The 20494-nt window shown below is 36.6% G+C and overlaps 1 protein-coding gene across 4 annotated transcripts in view; it reads left to right on the top strand.

Moving 5' to 3' along the window:
* mrps5 (mitochondrial ribosomal protein S5) overlaps positions 1-18132 on the top strand; it is a 79703-nt gene extending 61571 nt beyond the window's left edge. For 3 of the 4 annotated variants that reach the window (XM_066696879.1, XM_066696882.1, XM_066696880.1), the window contains 6 exons: positions 10112-10202; positions 12098-12144; positions 12238-12295; positions 12586-12648; positions 17018-17154; positions 17546-18132. In XM_066696879.1, the coding sequence (XP_066552976.1) occupies positions 10112-10202; positions 12098-12144; positions 12238-12295; positions 12586-12648; positions 17018-17154; positions 17546-17770 (621 nt within the window). In that variant the 3' untranslated portion in view covers positions 17771-18132. The remainder of the gene's footprint in view (positions 1-10111; positions 10203-12097; positions 12145-12237; positions 12296-12585; positions 12649-17017; positions 17155-17545) is intronic. The other variant, XM_066696881.1, reaches the window with a different exon arrangement.
* Positions 18133-20494: the final 2362 nt, after the last annotated feature.

The raw sequence follows: 20494 nt of genomic DNA, 5'->3' as shown, positions 1-20494 counted from the left end.
CCAAGATTTGACGGTACATGGCCCCGTCCATTGTCCCTTTGATGCGGTGCAGTTGTCCTGTCCCCTTAGCAGAAAAACACCCCCAAAGCATAATTTTTCCACCTCCATGTTTGACGGTGGGGATGGTGTTCTTGGGGTCATTCCTCCTCCTCCAAACACGGCGAGCTGAGTTGATGCCAAAGAGCTCGATTTTGGTCTCATCTGAGACCACTTTCACCCAGTTCTCCTCTGAATCATTCAGATGTTCATTGGCAAACTTCAGACGGGCCTGTACATGTGCTTTCTTGAGCAGGGGGACCTTGTGGGCGCTGCAGGATTTCAGTCCTTCACGGCGTAGTGTGTTACCAATTGTTTTCTTGGTGACTATGGTCCCAGCTGCCTTGAGATCATTAACAAGATCCTCCCGTGTAGTTCTGGGCTGATTCCTCACCGTTCTCATGATCATTGAAACTCCACGAGGTGAGATCTGGCATGGAGCCCCAGACCGAGGGAGACTGACAGTTATTTTGTGTTTCTTCCATTTGCGAATAATCGCACCAACTGTTGTCACCTTCTCACCAAGCTGCTTGGCAATCTCCTGAACTCCAAACTGAATGTCTGAATGGGAAAGAAAGGTGATTTAAGCAATTTTGAGCGTGGCATGGTTGTTGGTGCCAGACGGGCCGGTCTGAGTATTTCACAATCTGCTCAGTTACTGGGATTTTCACGCACAACCATTTCTAGGGTTTACAAAGAATGGTGTGAAAAGGGAAAAACAATCCAGTATGCAGCAGTCCTGTGGGCGAAAATGCCTTGTTGATGCTAGAGGTCAGAGGAGAATGGGCCGACTGATTCAATCTGATAGAAGAGCAACTTTGACTGAAAAAACCACTCGTTACAACCGAGGTATGCAGCAAAGCATTTGTGAAGCCACAACACGTACAACCTTGAGGCGGATGGGCTACAACAGCAGAAGACCCCACCGGGTACCACTCACCTCCACTACAAATAGGAAAAAGAGGCTACAATTTGCACAAGCTCACCAAAATTGGACAGTTGAAGACTGGAAATATGTTGCCTGGTCTGATGAGTCTCGATTTCTGTTGAGACATTCAGATGGTCAGAATTTGGCGTAAACAGAATGAGAACATGGATCCATCATGCCTTGTTACCACTGTGCAGGCTGGTGGTGGTGGTGTAATGGTCTGGGGGATGTTTTCTTGGCACACTTTAGGCCCCTTAGTGCCAATTGGGCATCGTTTAAATGCCACGGCCTACCTGAGCATTGTTTCTGACCATGTCCATCCCCTTTATGACCACCATGTACCCATCCTCTGATGGCTACTTCCAGCAGGATAATGCACCATGTCACAAAGGTCGAATCATTTCAAATTGGTTTCTTGAACATGACAATGAGTTCACTGTACTAAACTGGCCCCCCCCACAGTCACCAGATCTCAACCCAATAGAGCATCTTTGGGATGTGGTGGAACGGGAGCTTCATGCCCTGGATGTGCATCCCACAAATCTCCATCAACTGCAAGATGCTATCCTATCAATATGGGCCAACATTTCTAAAGAATGCTTTCAGCACCTTGTTGAATCAATGCCACGTAGAATTAAGGCAGTTCTGAAGGTGAAAGGGGGGTCAAACACAGTATTAGTATGGTGTTCCTAATAATCCTTTAGGTGAGTGTATATGCTAGAATTAAGTGAAAAATACAATGGTACCTTTAAAAATTGATGCATGCAATAAAAAAAAAATTATTATACTTCACTGATATTGAAATACAAACTGACAAAATATTGAAAACCTCAAATCTATACTACATTGGATTAGAATTGAAAATTACACATTTAATAACACATGCATTTAAACTACAAAATGCCTGCTCAAATCTGAAACCACCTGATACAACATGGAAGCCTTAAAAGTTGCATGCAACGTCTAGTTATTAATAATAATAATAATAATAATAATAATAATAATAATAATAATATGTATATATTAGCAGACACCCTTATCCGGGGCGACTTACAAATTAGTTTAATAAATACTTTATCAAATCAAGATTGGAACCTGACAGAAAAAAATATAAGTAATAGTTAGGGCTTAGTGATGGAATGCATAATAAATTGTGATTAAAAAATCTAGATATGAGCTGTTGATTGCAATATTTGACAAGATAAATATGAGTTTGAACACGTCTCAACTTTTACTTACATATTTACACACAGAAATGTCTAGGACATGCACTGATTACATTAGTGAGTTAGTTAACAACAGGATTTCACACATTCGTAAGTGCACAGCAGACTAAGACCATTGACCTGTGAAATACTTCACTTGTCCTCCAACATGGTGGCAACAGGTATACGTGACGTCACACATGTTCACTCTAGTATTAGAAGACATATGGAAATGGCATAATAACAGTAGCAATAAGCAGACCTGTCAGCAAAGTTTAGCAATGTGAGCTGCAACGAAAATGTCTTAACATTAGCGTTCTTGTGGCAGTGTTTTCCTGTCATAACAGTGAAATACAAAATGTATTAGACTACGTATCTAGCAAATTTATACAATCTACTTAACAATTTACTTTTCCACGTTTCCAAACCACACTCAACACAGACTGCCGGTTTGGAAACACACCTGTGCGTTCAAGTTCCAGGGACTACAAAATAAATAGCAATAGCTGGCTGTGTGTGTAGCTTAATAATATTCATTTGTATGTAGCTCCTCTTTCCTTTTCTGTCATTGTTAGTTTTGCAGAAGGGTGTTTGGCTATTAGGTGGGTTAACAGATTTGTTGTAGTTTATTTGCACTGCACATATTATACACTTAACAGTGTTTTCGTTTACTTTGTCGAAGTATTTCTGTGCAGAACTTCTCTGTGAGGAAGCCATTCTTGTAGTTTGTGTTCTTGTAGCGCAGATTTCTGCAGATAAAGGCTGATTGGTAGAATTACACAGATCCCATTGGTGGAGTAGCACAGATCTGCGCACACAAACTTAGAGAAGGTACGTTCTGTTTTAGCCAATCACAGACGAGAAATAACAAATCCCACCCTCCTGTTAGTTTTCATTACAGCTACATAGAGAGCCAATCAACATTACAGGCTTTAAAATAAAATCAATATATACTTTTTTTTTCCCTATCGAATGTTAGATTCGACTATTCATTAAAGATGGCCACTACCGATAATTGAATTTTCGACTATTCGGTCTCATCTCTGCATAATGGGAATTAGTTATTTTTCTAGTTATTGTTTTTGTATTATGTGTTATATCCTACCCCTGATTGGTGCTTTTGAGGAACCTTATTCCAGATTTGATTTTAATTTTCCTTCATCTTCATAATGTAGTTTTTGTTAGGAATTGTACTAACCAACTGTGTACATCAGAGACAGGTGTATTTAACATGAAATCATGTGACAGAGAGGTGTGAACTAATTATGTTACTGCTAAAGACAATTGGTTTTACCACAGCTCAATCAGGTCTGTCATAGCAAAGAGCGTAATTGCTTATGCATTCAATTATTTTCTGTTTGTAATTAATTTAGAACAATTTGCAGATTATATTTTTCACTTCAACATTATTGGGAGGGGGGGGTGTCCCCTTTGCCTATGGAGCCACGCTTATATTATTGGGGGGTTAAGTTAACTCCCCCCCCCCCTCCCCAAACCTATGCATGTAATATATTACAATAGAATTGTAAGTCATCTTGATTAAAGGTGTTTGCTAAGAAATATAATAATATTATTATTATTATTATTAAGGGGGCCAAGCATATGTGGAGGGATATGGCATATTTAACAGACTTTAGTGTTTAAGCCTGATGAGATTCAAACCCAGGTCTCACACACCACAGAGCAGTGATCTAACCACAACGCCAAATGGCCCAGGCTTCACAATATGTCTTCAGAACTGCTACAATATGATAATGCTAGTACATGAATATTGAAAATAATAAAGCTGTAAGCAGGCAAACACATGTAGGGATATGTCATGTTTAACATACTTTTCAGTTCTGGCTATGGTGGGACTTGAACCCAGGTATTCTGTGCCATAGTGCAGTGACCTTACTGTCTGAGCCATATCCAACTTAAGCAATATATCACAAGACTATCCTATGCCTGTGAGAAGTTAATACTTAGATCATAACTTCATTCTTTGTAATATGAGTGTGATATAATATGTGAGTGTGATATAATATGTGTAATATTGTGGTGGAATAGTATGTAATATAAATATTTATAATATGAATGTGATATGTTATTCATATATATTACAAGATATTTTTTGTAGTCTGCAATATACTACATTAACTAAAGTATTTTTATTCCTATAATGAATACATATATATTATAAAGTTGTTAACTATTTCAATATTTGTAAAGATTACTATTAGTTAAATTTGTATTGGTAGTACAGCTCCCTCTCTTTTTCAGGTCCACATGAATGTATAACATGTATCGCTTTATAAATGTACTCTATTATAAATCCAAGTCTTAATAGCATGCTCCCCAGTGGCGCAGTGGGTAAAGGCACGAAATGCAAAACTAAGAGATGTTCTCGTGTCTTGTATACGTTAATACCTGCATGTGTCCGAGTTCTTGTGATTGAATTCTGCTGATGGTTGGCTTGATGGTTGAGATTCAGAGTAGGCGGTCTGTACTGGAAGTCCTTGCAAGCTTGCCATGATGGTTGAGTTTCAGAGTATGTGGTCTGAACTGGAAGTGGTGGCATTGTCTGATTGATAGAACATTGATATATGTGCTATTTAAGTGGATTAGATGAAGTTTGTGAAAGTACAGACAAATTTACTTTTATAATTATTTTTAATGAATTTATATTTACAAATCTGAATATAGGTCATAACACGAAGTCATGCACCAAGTTTCACATCTGTCCCATTAGTGGTTTGGAAGGAGAAGAGGCTTGAATATGGTCTTACAATTGTCACTTAATCTAATATTGTCACCACACTATATGACCTCCACATTTCTTGTGGGACAACCTGCTATAGGTATCTACCTACACACCAATTTTGGTGAGTTTCTCTTATGATGTTTTAATTTCATGGACGTTTGAAATTTATGGACAAAAAATTATACATTGATTTGGTCATAGCAGACAGGTTATTTAACGAATCAGCTTGTTTTTAACAAATCTCATAGAGGACCAAGCCAAGGTCATGAGTGCAAAATTTCACTTCAGTCCGCCGAACAGTTTCCGAGAAGAAGATGATTGAATATTATTGACCAATCCAATATGGCTGCTAAACCATGTGTCAGATCGACATGTCTTGAACAAATGTGAATATAGGTCATTACATAAACATATGCACCAATATTCAAATCTGTCCCATTAGTGATTTTGGAGAAGATGATGATTGAATATTGTCTAATAATTGTCATTAATCAAATATTGGCACCAAACAGTAAGGTGTAGGACCTCCAACTTTGTTAATGGACAACATCATATAGGCATCTACCAGCATACCAAATGTGGTGAGATTCTGTCCAGTAGTTTTCATTTTATGAAAATTTGAAATATATGGTGGAATAATAGTAATAATAACTAGAAGTTGCATGCAACTTTTAAAGCTTCCATGTTGTATCAGTAGGTTTCAGATTTGAGCAGGCATTTTTAGTTTAAATGCATGTGTTATTAAATGTGTAATTTTCAATTTCAATCCACTGTAGTATAGATTTGCCGTTTTCATTTTTTTCTGTTCAAGGCAGAGGCATACACACATTTGCAAAGTTTAATGTCTGTTAACGTTTTAACATGTTAACATACGTTTTTATTCATTGGCCCACAGCACCCATGTTTTTCACTGGGGCAACTTGCCTTTAACAACCTTGGTAGTACTCTGTACTACTGTCATGCATAGCAATTTGTGGCACAATGGGAATTGTAGTTTTGGAGTAGAAGGCAAAAGAGCTTGAATCAGAAACGCAACATGGCGGACAAAGCGTGCGTCCGAGCAACTTCTGATGAACAAGCGTAATAGTGGGGCATAAGGTATGCATCTACATAATTTGCAGGTATTAGTGGTGTCTACAAAACTTGCAAGTTTCGTGAGTTTTCAGGCATGTATGAGCATTTTAGGTGCATTTTAAATTTCTGGCGGAAGAAAAAAAGAAAAAAATAATAATAAGAAAAATCCTAACAAAAACAATAGGCTTCCAGCACTTTCTCCAGTAGTCTTCCTCCTCCTCCAGACACTGTTAACTTTATTTCATCCAATGCCTTGTGTTTGAGTGCGTTGCTGCAAGTTTCAGAAATTTCCCCAAAAGTATATATTTTTCTGCATTATAATCCAATAACAAAACAGTTTCAGTTACTATGAACTGAGATCATTTCTGTTTTAGAGAAGCCATGTTTTTTTCTTTGTCTCAAAATTCCAAGAATGCTTTGTGTGATAGACTAAGTAGGATCAGTCTAAGGAAAGACAACTGTTACAACTGAGTGCTATCGTTAGTATGACTTATAATTTTACTAAGATGATAACTTCTATAAAGTCAATTCAGCCAACCCCATGTATGAAAATATCAGTCTTCTATATCATTGCATGCCAGTCTACACCTAAGCTATATAGTTTTAGGGGATATTTTATAAGACATTAGTTGTTTTAATGATGACTTAATACTTATTCTTAAGATCCGATTCATTGGAATTTTCAACGGATTTCATTGAGGGTTCGGACTACTAAATTGGTAATTGGGTCCTTCAGATTTTTAATATTTCAGATATAGGTCATTAGGAAATACCTACACTATGTGTGCTGGTTGTTTTCACATGATTCAAATTCAAACAATGTGTCCTTTATTTTTGTGTGTTTGTATGTTTATTTCCCCCCCTAATTGTCTTACAAATGCTTTACTAAGCAATCTGAACAGATGGCTTCAGAGAGCTGCTGCTGTTAAAAATAGGATTTAATTAGCAAATTATTTTGTCACAATACTTTCCAGGTAGGAAAGCATTAAATTGGCTTTCATAGGGTTTGCTCAGTGCTCAAGAGGTGTAGTTCTTTCAGTCATATTTAACAAAAAAGAGATGTACTGAGCTAATGGCAACAGGTACTGGTACAGAGGCTCACTGCATGTAATCATTATGCCTTTCTGCTTCATTCACTCCCACAACTAGAACATAAGAAAGTTTACAAACGAGAGGTGGCCATTCGACCCATCTTGCTCGTTTGGTGTCCATTAATATGTGATTAATATATGAGTGATCCAAGGATCCTAACCAGTCTGACTTTAAATGTTTCCAAATTTTCAGCTTCTACCACATCGTTGAGGAGTTTGTTCCAGATTTTAACTACTCTCTGTGTGAAACTGTGTTCACTTTTGTGTCCCCTGAGAATACTTTAATTTATGAGGCATTTAGAGTAAAACTTTGGACGTTGATGTTCCTGGAGGTCACTTTACAAAGATATTTTATGTTTAAGTTAGAGAGAAGCAGTGGATGTTTGTTTGGAGATCAGGCTGTTTAAAGGCTGTATGTGGTTTAGTCAGGGCAAAAATGAAATCATAAGATTTTTAGCTGATGACCTAGGTTCAGATGAGCGTTGAAAGATATTCTACAGACGACAGCTTTATGGAGATACTTTGTGTTTTACTGTGTGCTTTCGTGTGCTGTTCATATCCTCTTTTCTAAGACTGTACTATACTCTGACAAATAGGGATTCCTGATTCATACATCTGAAATTAATTCCCTTCGGACTGTTTCTTCAGATTCATATTTCAGTGTACTTAGGGGTTGTGTGTTTATTTTATCATCAAACAATGGCTGTGTGTGGTTGTACACTAGGTATGATCAGCTTAAATGTGATGGCCCCCCCATTGCCTCCTGGTTGTAGCCATAAATGCTTCAATTCCTTTGTTTCAGTAGTGTGCCTGCCATCTGCTGGGACAAAGGTGTAAGTCATGTTGATTCTATAAACGTTTTGTTTTTAAATGACTAGATGGGGAAAAGCTGAAGCCCAGTTTATAGTATTTAGGCATTTTAAAGATTTATTTTGTTTTGTTACCTAACCTATAGTGAGCTGTATACTTTAATATTAGCAAATCACATCCAGAACAAGTTGTTTAGCCTGTTCCTTTTTCTAAGGAGCCCCACAGAAGAATTTGTAAATTAAACAATTAGTTAAATTTGAGCTTAGAATTTTTGTGAGTGGTTTGCTAATTTGTGCACACATATAAAACAATGTGCCCATTAATTATACACATGTATTTCATTGTGCTCACAATGTAGAACAGCGTGTGCACAAATTAAGTAACCGTGCACATACATTGTCAGTTTAGCCATTTGATTTAAAGGGCTCTATATGTTTCAATCTCGTCCAAGTTCCTTTTCTTCCTTTAGTTTGATTTGCATATGACATTTGTAAAACGATGTAAATATGTCCCCAAATTGATTTTAATTTATTTTTTTGCATACCATAATATTATTAAATGTTCTAAAATCTAAAATGTTTATTGAGGCCTTCACTCATGGCTGTAAATTAAGGATTTTTGGCACTAGCCAGCTGGCTGGTAACCTGACATTTTTACTAGCCAAACAAAAATATTACTAGCTCAAATAATTTTCATCACATTGTGACAAAAGCTACATAAAGTAAATAAATACATTTATACTAGTCCATTTGTCAAAGAACGTTTTTTTTTTCAATAATATACCAATTTGAAACGCTTGGTTTTTGGTATAGAACGATAGGTTGTGAATGCAACCATGGTTATCTGAATAAGGAAGTACTGCCCAAAGGGGGAGGGGTTACGCCAGTAATCATGTGAAGAGTCGTAGAAATCCAGAGAGAGAGATATATTTCCAATCAAAGGTTTTTATTACGAGCAGCTGCAAGGAAGAGGTTCAAGAGTCAATCTCAAGAACAGTCTTAGAGAAGTTACAAACTACAGGCACTTTTATGTAGACCAGACGAGAGAGAAAGATAAGAGCCCACATATCTGTCCCGTGATGAGCGTAAGTTTGGCTTCTGCCTGACAACTTCTGAGGAAGACCCATATATAGTCAAACCGGATCCTCTGGGTATCAGGGTTGCACTATGGCACAGTACCATAGCACAGCAAGGCCACGAGACAGTGACCTTGTTTACACAGACTCACAGTGAAAGAAATGCAGTTCATCACCATGGATACCTGTTGAAAACATTATTTTATCAAAGCCTCCTTTAGGCCCCTGTGTGTGTCACTCAAACAGTCCCCTTCCTGTTTTGTTTGTATATAACGTGATGCACACACAGAAACTTCCTCTTTGCTGGGAGACCGAGCTTCCAGGTGATTTTGCAACCTTTGGGCAGTACTTCCTTTCTCAGATAACTGTGACTGCATTCGCAACCTATCATTATCTTTCGAGTCGGAAGTATTGCCCAAAGGGTTAGGGAATACAGATGCGGTGGGAAGACAGATGGGAAGAGCTTAAGGTGGACTCGCATCATTGGTGTAAATTGAGCATGAAATTTGAAAACCGCAACATTCTAGTAAAAATCATGGCATTGTGATACAAGTAAATCACGGGGGGGACAGTTTGTGTTTGTTATTTTTACGGACAAAATGCTGCTCCCTCAGTGGGCTAGTAATTCATATGTGTCACTCGCCTGCTTTCAAAATACTCGCCAGGGGCAAGCAGGCGACCTTCATTTCCAGCCCTGCCTTCCCTACAATAAACAAGTTTTAACTAGGTTTCAATTTTGTTACCATGGACAAAAATATAGAGAGAAATAGAGTTAGTGGTGCACAAGTTTGAATCAAGGTTGTTTAATGCTCTCCACCCCTACAAACAAACAAACAAACAAAATACATATCCAAATAAATACATACATACATACATACATACATTCAAAAGTAAATAAAAAGGGGGTTTAAATGGGTATTTACTGAAAGATATAGATATTAATGTGATTCAGTACAGAAACAGGTTTTTCAAGGATTTTTCTGATCGGAAGGGAGGTGCAAATGTGTGGATTTTATTTTATTGTGAAAGTTTCAGGAAGGCACTTTGAATGTGAATTGTGCCTAAGTTTTCCCTTTGGTTTTCCTCTGACCTTTTGGGTTCTTAATCATATTTTGTTTTTGTAGCACTGTATTATTTCTGTTTTTTTAGGTGAAAAGTGTTTTCAACATGACAGCCAAAGAAGGTAGGAAGAGGTCTATAAGTGCTTTGGTAGCAGTGGGAAATGGAAATGGGGCTGCAGGTAAGAAACTACAATAGCATAAGCAATAACTTTGTAATATGATAAAGTTGAGAAGTACTTTTAATATGTCAAATTTGTAATTTGAATTTAGTTTAAAAAAAATACACTGGGGTACATCTTAACCCGCAGAGGACTAGCAGGCCACAAATCGGCCAGCCCAGGGGTGTGGCTAGAGGACTAGGGGGCCGATTTTCGGTCTAAAATTCTGCCCCCTTTTTAGCCTTAAAATTGTTTTTATTGGACAAATCTGCATAACAACAAATTGTTTTAACCAATAGCAGATATGTTCTTTGAGGGAATGATTCATTCAAAAGACTTTTAAAACAAACAGACGTTTTGTATTGGTTAAAAAAAATACCCGTCTCTTAGAGAAGACGGGGAAAAAATGGCGGCGCGCTGAAAATGCACACTAGATGAGAGCTCTTTTAAAGGAGTCAAATGGGGGATGTTTTGAACATTGTACTGCGTCTGAGACTGGTAAAACTAAATTAAACAAACTTTTCATTTGGCACATTGATTAGTATTGTGACAATTATGACAGCGATTTGGAAGAGGGGGAGGCAGAAGTTTATCATGGGAATAGATGTGAGGGGTGACGGTACAGATTAAGATGTTTCTAGTTTATTTCTGCTGGTCAACCTAAATGTCAGAATCTCCTTTTCAACATAAATAACAGATAACGGATAAATTGACACAAAAGAAAGCAGGTAAGATTAATAAATACACTGTAGTAATATACCGACATGTATTTTCACACGGCAAACCCGACAGGCCGATTTCTCTGCAAAGGAGAAAGATCTGCCCCGAGCCAAACACACGTTTACAATCAATGCAAAGTAAGCTATGTACATGTATTATTATTATTATTATTATTATTATTATTAGTAGTAGTAGTAGTAGTAGTAGTAGTAGTATTGTTATTATTATTATTAAATATTACTGGTAGTAATGAAGACAACAACAACAATAATCTGCACATTTTGAAGATGTTTTTATATTTATTCAACACACAGCACAAGCCGACCGTCCGATTAGTTTCATTTTTGTTGTTTTGTGGTGTAATCTGACTAGTTTCTAGACAGTTGCGCTCCTTGCAAAACTTATTATATCTCTTGAACAAGTATTTGTAAACATCTGCGTTTTTTTGTATTTTACAAAGAACATTCTGGCGATTCATATGAATATGATTTTCTAAGTGTTTATAAGCCAGGTTATTTCTGAAAACTGGGTTGTTTTGAAAATAAAAATGGCGTCTGTATAAGTTTCGTTTCTTTGCCAATGCACATTTCTGTATTCATTTGAAAAATAAACATTATAGAATAATGAAAAACGACAGTGTCTTATGTTTCTTGTGATTTGTAGGTCTCATATTATGCTTATATGTATTTATGTAAAATTTAAGTAATTTGCTGCACTATGTTAAGCGCTGTGATTTTTTTGAGAGCACTCTACGCCTGACGCGTAGAGCACCCCCTGTGGGCCTAGTCCTCTGAGGGTTAATATACTACATACATTATTTCGTTTCTTGACAGATCAACCCTACTATTTGAGCCAACAAACATACATATTGAAGCCCACATGTAGCTTACTTACCATTTGATTCTGATTCCGCTCCAGTTAGTATGTTACAGCTAGTTTCTGTGGACATGTAATATTTGTTGATGGGATAGCTGTTTGTTTATTTAAACTGTATTTAGAGCATTTCCTTGCATTTTGTAATATCAATTAACCCACCCCCAACATATTACAATTATTTAGATATTTTGCTTGAAACACCTCCATTCATTTATGGCACATCTTCATTTTTTAAACTCACAAGTTTGCATAGTTTATATTACTCCCATCCCATGTTTTAATCTGTGAAAAACTCATGAACAAGTTTTTTTTCCCTCTAGGTTTTGCTTTGGGAAAGGCGGCTGATAGAAACACGGCACTACGAAAAGTAAAGACAATTAAAAAATATACATATAAAACATTAATTACTGTTTCACTGTTGAGGTTTGTTTTATCTATTAATTAAATTATGTTTGTTTAGGCCAAGAACAGAGCTATCCACTATCTGTTCTACATAGAGAGATATAACCACCACACCAGTAAGTAAAATAAAATTTAGTTGTTTTATATGTTATTTATATGTTTTAGAAAACACCAAATCGTAATAATTTTGTGCAGCACTACATCATGAATATTAGCTTAAGCTTGGTGCTTTCTCACATTTAATAAAGTTGAATAAATATCCAAGTTTCATATGTTTTCTTTCATTTGTTAATTAGAAACTAGCTAATATTTAATATGTTGTTAAGTTAAGCTATACACTGAAGCTAAAAATAGGCTACAAAGTCATATGTCAATGTGTAATGGTTTCTGCTTTTCTTTCTTTCAGTTTATCATGATATTACTTCAACCTTCAAGAGAACCACCATCCGGATGAAGAAGCAAAACCGAGGTAACCTTGGCATTGCAAAAAACTAACTCCTGTACCTATATATTTTATTTTAATTAATTTGATGTCATGTTGTTTCCTTGAAGCTGTAAACCTAGGGACCACTGTTAATTTAACATTGGCTGTCAATGTTTACATCAAGGGTGTTCAGTTTTAATTAGGGCCCCAGAAAATGCATTATTTCTTGGATTTCACAGAAATTGTAAATTTGATTTGTTTTCTGTGATTTTTTCTTTTTATTATTTTGCCTATAATATTTTGCAACAATCTTCACTTTCCCTGGGTATTTAATAACATTTTCACATAACACAACCACTACAGTTTGCTGCACAAACTGTGCAAAGTGTCAGTGCTGTTAATCTTCGCACTACTACTAATACTTTTAATTTAAAATACTTTCTAACGTTTTAATTATAATTATAGTAGTTATTTTCTGCTTACCTTTAAAAAAAAAAAAAATGAGACTAACATGTTTGTGGTATCTACCTTTGCGCCATATGCCTGCCGGGATTGGCTCCGGCTTCCCTGCGAGCCTCACCAGGATAAACGGTTTCGAAAATGGATGGATTAAATACAAAATTCCAAGTTGTCTAAAGCCTCTCGTGGCTATGGCAAAATGTAAAGAAAGCCAGTTCAACATACGCCTGCCTCTTTGTGTACAGTGGAAATTAGGGTTGTGCCGATATTATCATATATCAACTATTATGATGACAGTCATCGACGATGACACGCATCATTGCCGATAATCTGTTAATTTGCATTTTGCATCTGGGAAGCACATTTTCCACTCAAATACTGCCTTATAAGTACATTATACATGCATACTACTTTCAGCTAAGGTTGTTTTGAATCTATAGCTACCAAAAACAAGCAAAAACATGCTGTTTATAAGCTGCAGTGTAAAAGTCAGGTTTTTATTTCTCCATCCTCTGCATTCTGACCAGTACGCTCTGCAGCAACTCATAATCTGACAATTGCCTTATCAATTTAACACATACAATCTCAGCAGCACAGTTTATTGAAAGGGACTTGGATAATATTCAGTTGTGGGCTGACACCTTACAGATGAAATTCAATGTGGACAAGTGCAAGGTTTTATATGCAGGTAATACAAATTTAGTTAGACCTCATCTGGAATACTGTGTACAGTTCTGGGCTCCACACTTCAAGAAAGATATCGCTGCTCTTGAGGCAGTTCAAAGGAGAGCAACCAGACTTATTCCAGGTCTGAAGGGAATGTCCTACTCGGAGAGACTGAGGGAACTGAACCTTTTCACCCTGGAACAGGGAAGACTACACTACCTGTCAAAAGTTCTAGAACACACCCATTTTTCCAGTTTTTATAGAAATTTAAGCAATTCAAGTCCAGTGAATAACAAAGGTAAGCAGTAAACTGTGTGGAAGAAACTCTTCAATCAGGTTGGAACAATCATTGCAATGCCTTTATTACACACAGTGTGGAGAACAACAGTGAATAAAGACGATTCCAAAGTTGCTCTGACTCCATGCTAAAGTCAGAGCTTTTTATACACGCAGAAGTCAATGATCTGGCTATAATTAACAAGTCATTACTATGTTATCTTAAACGCTAGCTAAGCAGAATATATATCATTAGAGGACAGAGTTAATAGGTCAATACTAGGATTAGGGAGCAGACACTCAAATCATACTGTTCGGCATCTTCTCCAAAATGCTCATCGTAAATAACAAGGTCAAACTACTTTCTGGCCTGACCTTATCTTTCTTAAGTATACATGAAGTAAAACATTTGTGAGAGGAATGTCTAGTTTTACTTCCAGTTTTAACTGCCAGACGTTAAAAAGTTTAGTTTACCAAAAACTGAAAAAGAATGTACATTTCAGAGTTAAATACTGTGGTACTGCACCCTCTTAAGCATTATTTGGCAGTGTTACGCCAAATAATTGGCGTCAGTAGACTGTCTGGTTCCAGTATATGTCATACTTTATATTTACATACAATATTTTCTGAGATTTTGTATTCCTACTCAGACCAAATATCCCCCCCCAGTTTCCGTGGGGTGGTGGGGCTGTGGTATAAATGTGGGTGGGGTATAAAAACTAAATGTTTCACATTGTTAGAAAGCTGAGTCTCAAACACTTGGCAAACAACACATCAATGAAGAGTACACATAGGATTAAAAAGAAGCACATAGATTTGGTGGGGTACCGGCGGGTTTTGTCAGCTTAAGAGGTAAAGTTTTGTTAAACAATTTTTTTTTTTTTCTCCAATTGTTTATTTGTTCTATGCTTTAATTTCAGAGTACATTGATACATTAAACTGCATAAATGTCAATAAAAACGAGGTGTTCTAAAAATTTTGACCGGTATTGTATGTGGAGAATTCACACAGAGAGTTGTTACAATCTGGAACAAACTCCCCAGCGATGTGGTTGAAACTGACAATTTGGGAACTTTCAAAAATAGATTGGAATGTGATCCTTGGATCACTTATTTATTAATGGACACCAAAGGAGCATGATGGCCTCCTCTCATTTGTAAACTTTATGTTCTTATGATGTCCTTAGTATATGTTAAAGGGAGGGGGGCATAAGTACACATTTAAACAAACTATGAAACAATAAATGAAAATGTATAAGTTAGCAGGAGCATGAGGAAGCATCACAAAAAGTTAGAATATGTTTGAAATTACAAGAGTGCTAAACAGCCTAGGAGAATAAGCTGCTATATTACATTTACAGTCTGAATATATATGTGTTGAGTAATCGATGGATGGTGTTCAGGGACTATGCTTTCCTGACATCATTGGTAAGGTCATTCCACCACTTAAATGCAACGGTTGAAATGGAGTGGGCTCTGGAGGAAGGGGAGCAGAGAAGTGGTAAATGTATCATGTAGTAAAACACAGTGAAGATATATTAAATCCTTAGGAAATCATTCTAAAACAATGATACAACCATATTAAAAGTAAATGTATGTATGTGTGTATATATATATAGGGTTTGACTGGACTGGTTGTTAACCTGTGGCATGTTATCTGTATTTTCTTGTGTAGAAACCTCTGTGAAATACTCATTTAGAACATTTGGCACATCTTGTTCGTTTTCCAAGATACTTCCATTTTTGCCCTTTATCTGTTTCACTTCCTCCTTTATTTTCCTCTTGCTGTTGTAGTATTGAAAGAAGCTCTTTGCATTAGTTTTAGCTCCAAGAGGTATGTTTCTATTTCCCTCTTTGCTTTCCTGATACCTTTCTTAAGATCTCTTTGCAGTTCAACATATTCTTTGTATTTTGTTTCGTCTCTATCCCTTTTGTATGCGCTATACAACATTTTCTTTCTCTTTATATTTTTTTCATACTTCTATTAAACTATTTTGGACAATGTTTTTTGGTCCTCAGTTTGGTAAGTTTTGGTTCAAATTTCTCCTGAGCCTCAATTAATATATTCTTAAAATATAACCATCTGTTTTCAACTGAATCTGTATCCAGTGTGCTCCAGTCTAACTCTTCTAAGTGCCACCTCATACCTTCAAGGTTTGCTTTTCTAAAATTGTAGATCATTGTTTTAGACTTGGTCCTTGTTTTTTGGAAGTATGCCTCAAAGCTAACCGTATTGTTACATACATGTTTAGAGGTATAGATTCTCAGGTACCGCATTGAAGATTCTTACCAACAGCATTAACCCCATGTCATTTCAGACTGGGTTGGGTTGGGTTGTAGATTCAACAGGAATTAACAGGTTATGCTTGATTTTTCACTTTCTTGGAGTCTGCTTATATTTTCACATATTTTCATCCAATTTGGAATCACCAATTCACTAGTATCCATATTCAGAAGGAATGAGACAAAGCATGTGTCCACCAAAATATACTTCCTCAAACATATCTGCTATGTTTCACACTGCAGTCCCAGAATGCCTACGGCCCAGCTCTTACATCAATCAGAGAATTTAATGCAGCTAGCACTGCTGACAATCTGACCCTGCTGATGCTCAAGTGGAACCCAGTGTTGTCCACAATCCTAATATAACTCCAGTGGGTCATGTTTTGCTTTTTGGTTTTGTTTTGTTTTCCTGTTCAAACAAATTCATACCAAATTCAGCATTTCAGTGGTAGTTGAGTAATGATAGGTTGTGTTTTTCCAAAGTCGACAGAACAAAAGGGCAGTCTTGAAGGGAAATGTGGCCAAACAAATCACTTGCAATCAGACAATAAAATGGTCTAGGCCTTAATGAGAATACAGAACACTGTAAAATAAGAACTGAAGTTTCATGCAATGCATTTGAATGTGATGCAGCTGGAACTGCTACAAATCTGAACCTGCTGATGCCCAAGTGGCACCCTATGTTGTACACAATATTGTGCATAATAATAGTGTTTTCCTTCACCTCCTAGGGTATGGATTACACTGTCACAGAGCAGTCATCACTATATGTAAATTGATTGGCATCGAGGATATGTACGCTAAAGTGTCTGGGTCTACAAACCTGCTGAACATCACAAGGGCTTTATTCCAGGCATTGGCAAAACAGGTAAATTATTTTTCAATGTATTATTATTGAATAGTAGTAGTAGTAGTGTGAACCTAGTAATCTTTTCAGGGAGAAAGAATAACGATTCATTTTTAATTACATGAACACATCTAGTCATTATTGATTCTTGTTTTCCCCATACATATTTATTGCAAATACATTCTGGCAATGTTTTTTGCTCCAAGGTGCACTGTTTTCATTAAAACATATTTTTAAGAGACTGACTAACTTTATAAGCATACCATATAAGTAATTATACAGCAATGTCATGTTTTTCGGCTTGTAGTTTGCAATATCAGCAGTTGATTACGTATTCCCCTGGACTAACAAAGTACTTACCCTAAATGAAACTTTCAATACCTTTATTCAACTCTATTTATTTTTTGCTCAGGAGACCCATCAAGACCTCTCAGAGAAGAAGCAGCTGAACGTGGTGGAGTTTCAGAATGTATGTGGACCTCTCCCATTCGTGGTAGCTTCCCCACACAAAGGAGCCCGGGAGCAGCCTGAAAAGGAAGATGAGATTCCCGACACCCGACTAGACTGGGGCGATGTGAAGGCTGCACAGGGCATGAAGCGTTCCATCTGGGCAAACGTCAAGAGGACCATCTGGTGAAGCTCTCAACCTCTTGATCTCAACAGATAGGGGCTCTACAGGACAAGGGCAAGACAAACACTGCTCTGATGTTTTGTGATTCTGGACTTACAATTATGTTATCAAGTTAGGAGAAACATGTGTTTTATATAATGTATAACTCTATAATATCAATGAAAACAGACCAAAAAAAGCAGTTTATCGATCTTTGGAATCTGGAACTAGAAATTCCCAAGATGATTTAGCATAAAAATCCATTCTAAATAAAGTATAACAGTAAGACAATTAGCACATCCTCTCTTGATTTAAATTAGATTACTGTTTTTTGTTGCTCTGTTTCAGTCTGAATGAAAAAAATCTAAATAAAGCATTGTCAGAACCCAGTTCCTTGCCGATTGCTATACTTATGCGTTTGTCTCCAGTGCAGTTGACGTGTACATAGAACACAAATTACACATAAGTGTTTATTTTGAGTTTTCTTTCTTTATACAGTCTGCCACAGGTTTATCACTTTACACTCAACCAGATTTTTGCCTGGTTTGAACTTCTTAGAGGCACAAGGCACAAGGAGATTCAAGAGTAACAAATTGTACTGATCTTGCTGCAAAATGCAAATATAGACATGACTTAAAATATGTACTTTTTAAATTGATAAATTCACAACAAAGTGCAAGTGGAAATATTAGAAATACCTGAAAGATTATTGCAAACCTCAACATATAAATTGCAGGACAATACAGGGGAGGAAAAATCAGTAGCCTGGACACCGCGACTATTAACAATTGGGAACGGACTACCAAACTGTGATGTCCAAAAGCCTACTACTAAGGACTACCATGACTCTAAAACAATATTGTTTATAGACTTGGTCTTGATTAACGTAACATGTGGGGGTGAATTTTGTGTTGAATGTGAGTTGTGATTGGCTAAGGGCCTATGGGGGAGGGCTTTATGCTGAACATAGAGCTGTGATTGTTTGTTCCACTAACGTCAAGCTCTGTATGTTTAGCTGTGCAACAGAATCTTTTAAGGCTAATTATAATATTTGTGTTGGCGAAGTGACTTAGGTAGTAGACATCTGTAGTTGCTGGTTAGTTTTGTAATATATATATATATATATATATATATATATATATTAGGGCTGCTTCGATTAATCAGGTCTATTAATCAACAAATTAATTGATCGACAATCAATATTTTCTGAATTTAGTCGCAGATTTTTTTTTCTTCATTTTAATAATGACTGGCGATTATACGGTTAACACTAGAAGTGCCAATAGCTCTTTAAATGCTGTGCTATAATGGATGTCAAACGATCGAATAAAACTAGCACATGTATTTAAATGGAAATATTAACATAAAACATTAAAATGATTGGTATAAATAACATCAAAGTGTTTTTTTTAAACACATCATTTCACAGTCAAAACAATGAGACAAGTGTTTATTTGCAGTGTAATCACTCTGTGTCCACTCAATCTGACTACAGCTGTAAGAAGACACTTGTAATGGTATACAATGTGTGTTTTTCAAGCACATGAAAGACTGTAGACTGTAGGTGAGGTAGAGATTGTGACTTGAACTTGCATTTATGGAGCTAAAAGGCATATTTAAAACACAAATTTAGGAAAAGTCAAGAATGGGAATGCACAGTGTATCCAGGAACACAGAGTAATCCAAATTAAAACTGACCAGCCCTGCACTTCTAGTGTTAAATGATAAAGGCGAATCACGCAAGAGATCACATCACGAGAGCTGCAGTACAGTATCTGTGCACAAACTGCAGGGTTACAAGCTGCTAATAGGACAACTACAGTCTAGCTTTGGATTCTGAAGGAAATATTGACGACAAAGTAAAGGTTTTCTGTTTCATTTGAAATAAATGCTTTTCTTGAAAGGACAGTGTGCACAGTTTACAGTATCATTTGCGAGCAAACACCAGTGCTGTAGCGGGAGGGAAAGGAGAATCCTCTGCCATGTTATGGCTAAATGGTATTTGTTTTTGCATTATCATTTTTATTTAGCATAGCCCTCAAGCATTGAGGCCCCATCTCAAACTCATTGTCGCTAAAATCTCACACATTGGGTGATAAATAATCTGCTGCTCCATCAGTGACATGAAAAACTATTTAATTTGAACAAGTTGTCACATGACAGCTATGAAGTTGATTATGTCAGTGGCTGTATTCAAAACTGCATAATACACATACTACATAACACTTGAAATGCTTGTATGTAGTATGTGTATTATACGGTTTTGAATACAGCCAGTGTCTCGAGTATTGTTCTCGCACATTGTTCCCTTTCTGTGATGTTCCTGCTAAAACAGCGTTAGAGCTGTACGTAGACCTAATTTACATATTAATTTACTCCTTCGCTATGAACTGCATTGAGGTTGGGTAAACAGCAACTCGTCTGAGAGGGAGAGGGGCATTTCAATCGCTGGCCACGATTGGGCGCAGTTTAAGCATTTAAATATCTTGAAATATCATCTACCCCTCCCTACAATCTATTACTTTGAATAATTATAATACAATTCTCAAACAAATAGAGACTGATTTAAATAAGTGGGCACATCTTCCAAATTCAATGCAAGCTTGTGTGTATCCATAGTCAAAATGAATTTACTCCCACAAATTAACTTCTTTAGTTCAATGATTCCTCTTTCTCCCCCTGCTAAATACTGGGTCAATCTGCATACTGTGAATTCTAGATTTATGTGGAAGGAGAAGCACCCCTGCATTA

The sequence above is a fragment of the Amia ocellicauda genome, chromosome 23 (genome assembly GCF_036373705.1).
Source record: "Amia ocellicauda isolate fAmiCal2 chromosome 23, fAmiCal2.hap1, whole genome shotgun sequence".
In the NCBI taxonomy this organism is placed as follows: Eukaryota; Metazoa; Chordata; class Actinopteri; order Amiiformes; family Amiidae; genus Amia; species Amia ocellicauda.
The sequence above is the reverse complement of the archived record's forward strand: the minus strand, read 5'-3'. Positions and strand labels throughout refer to the sequence as shown.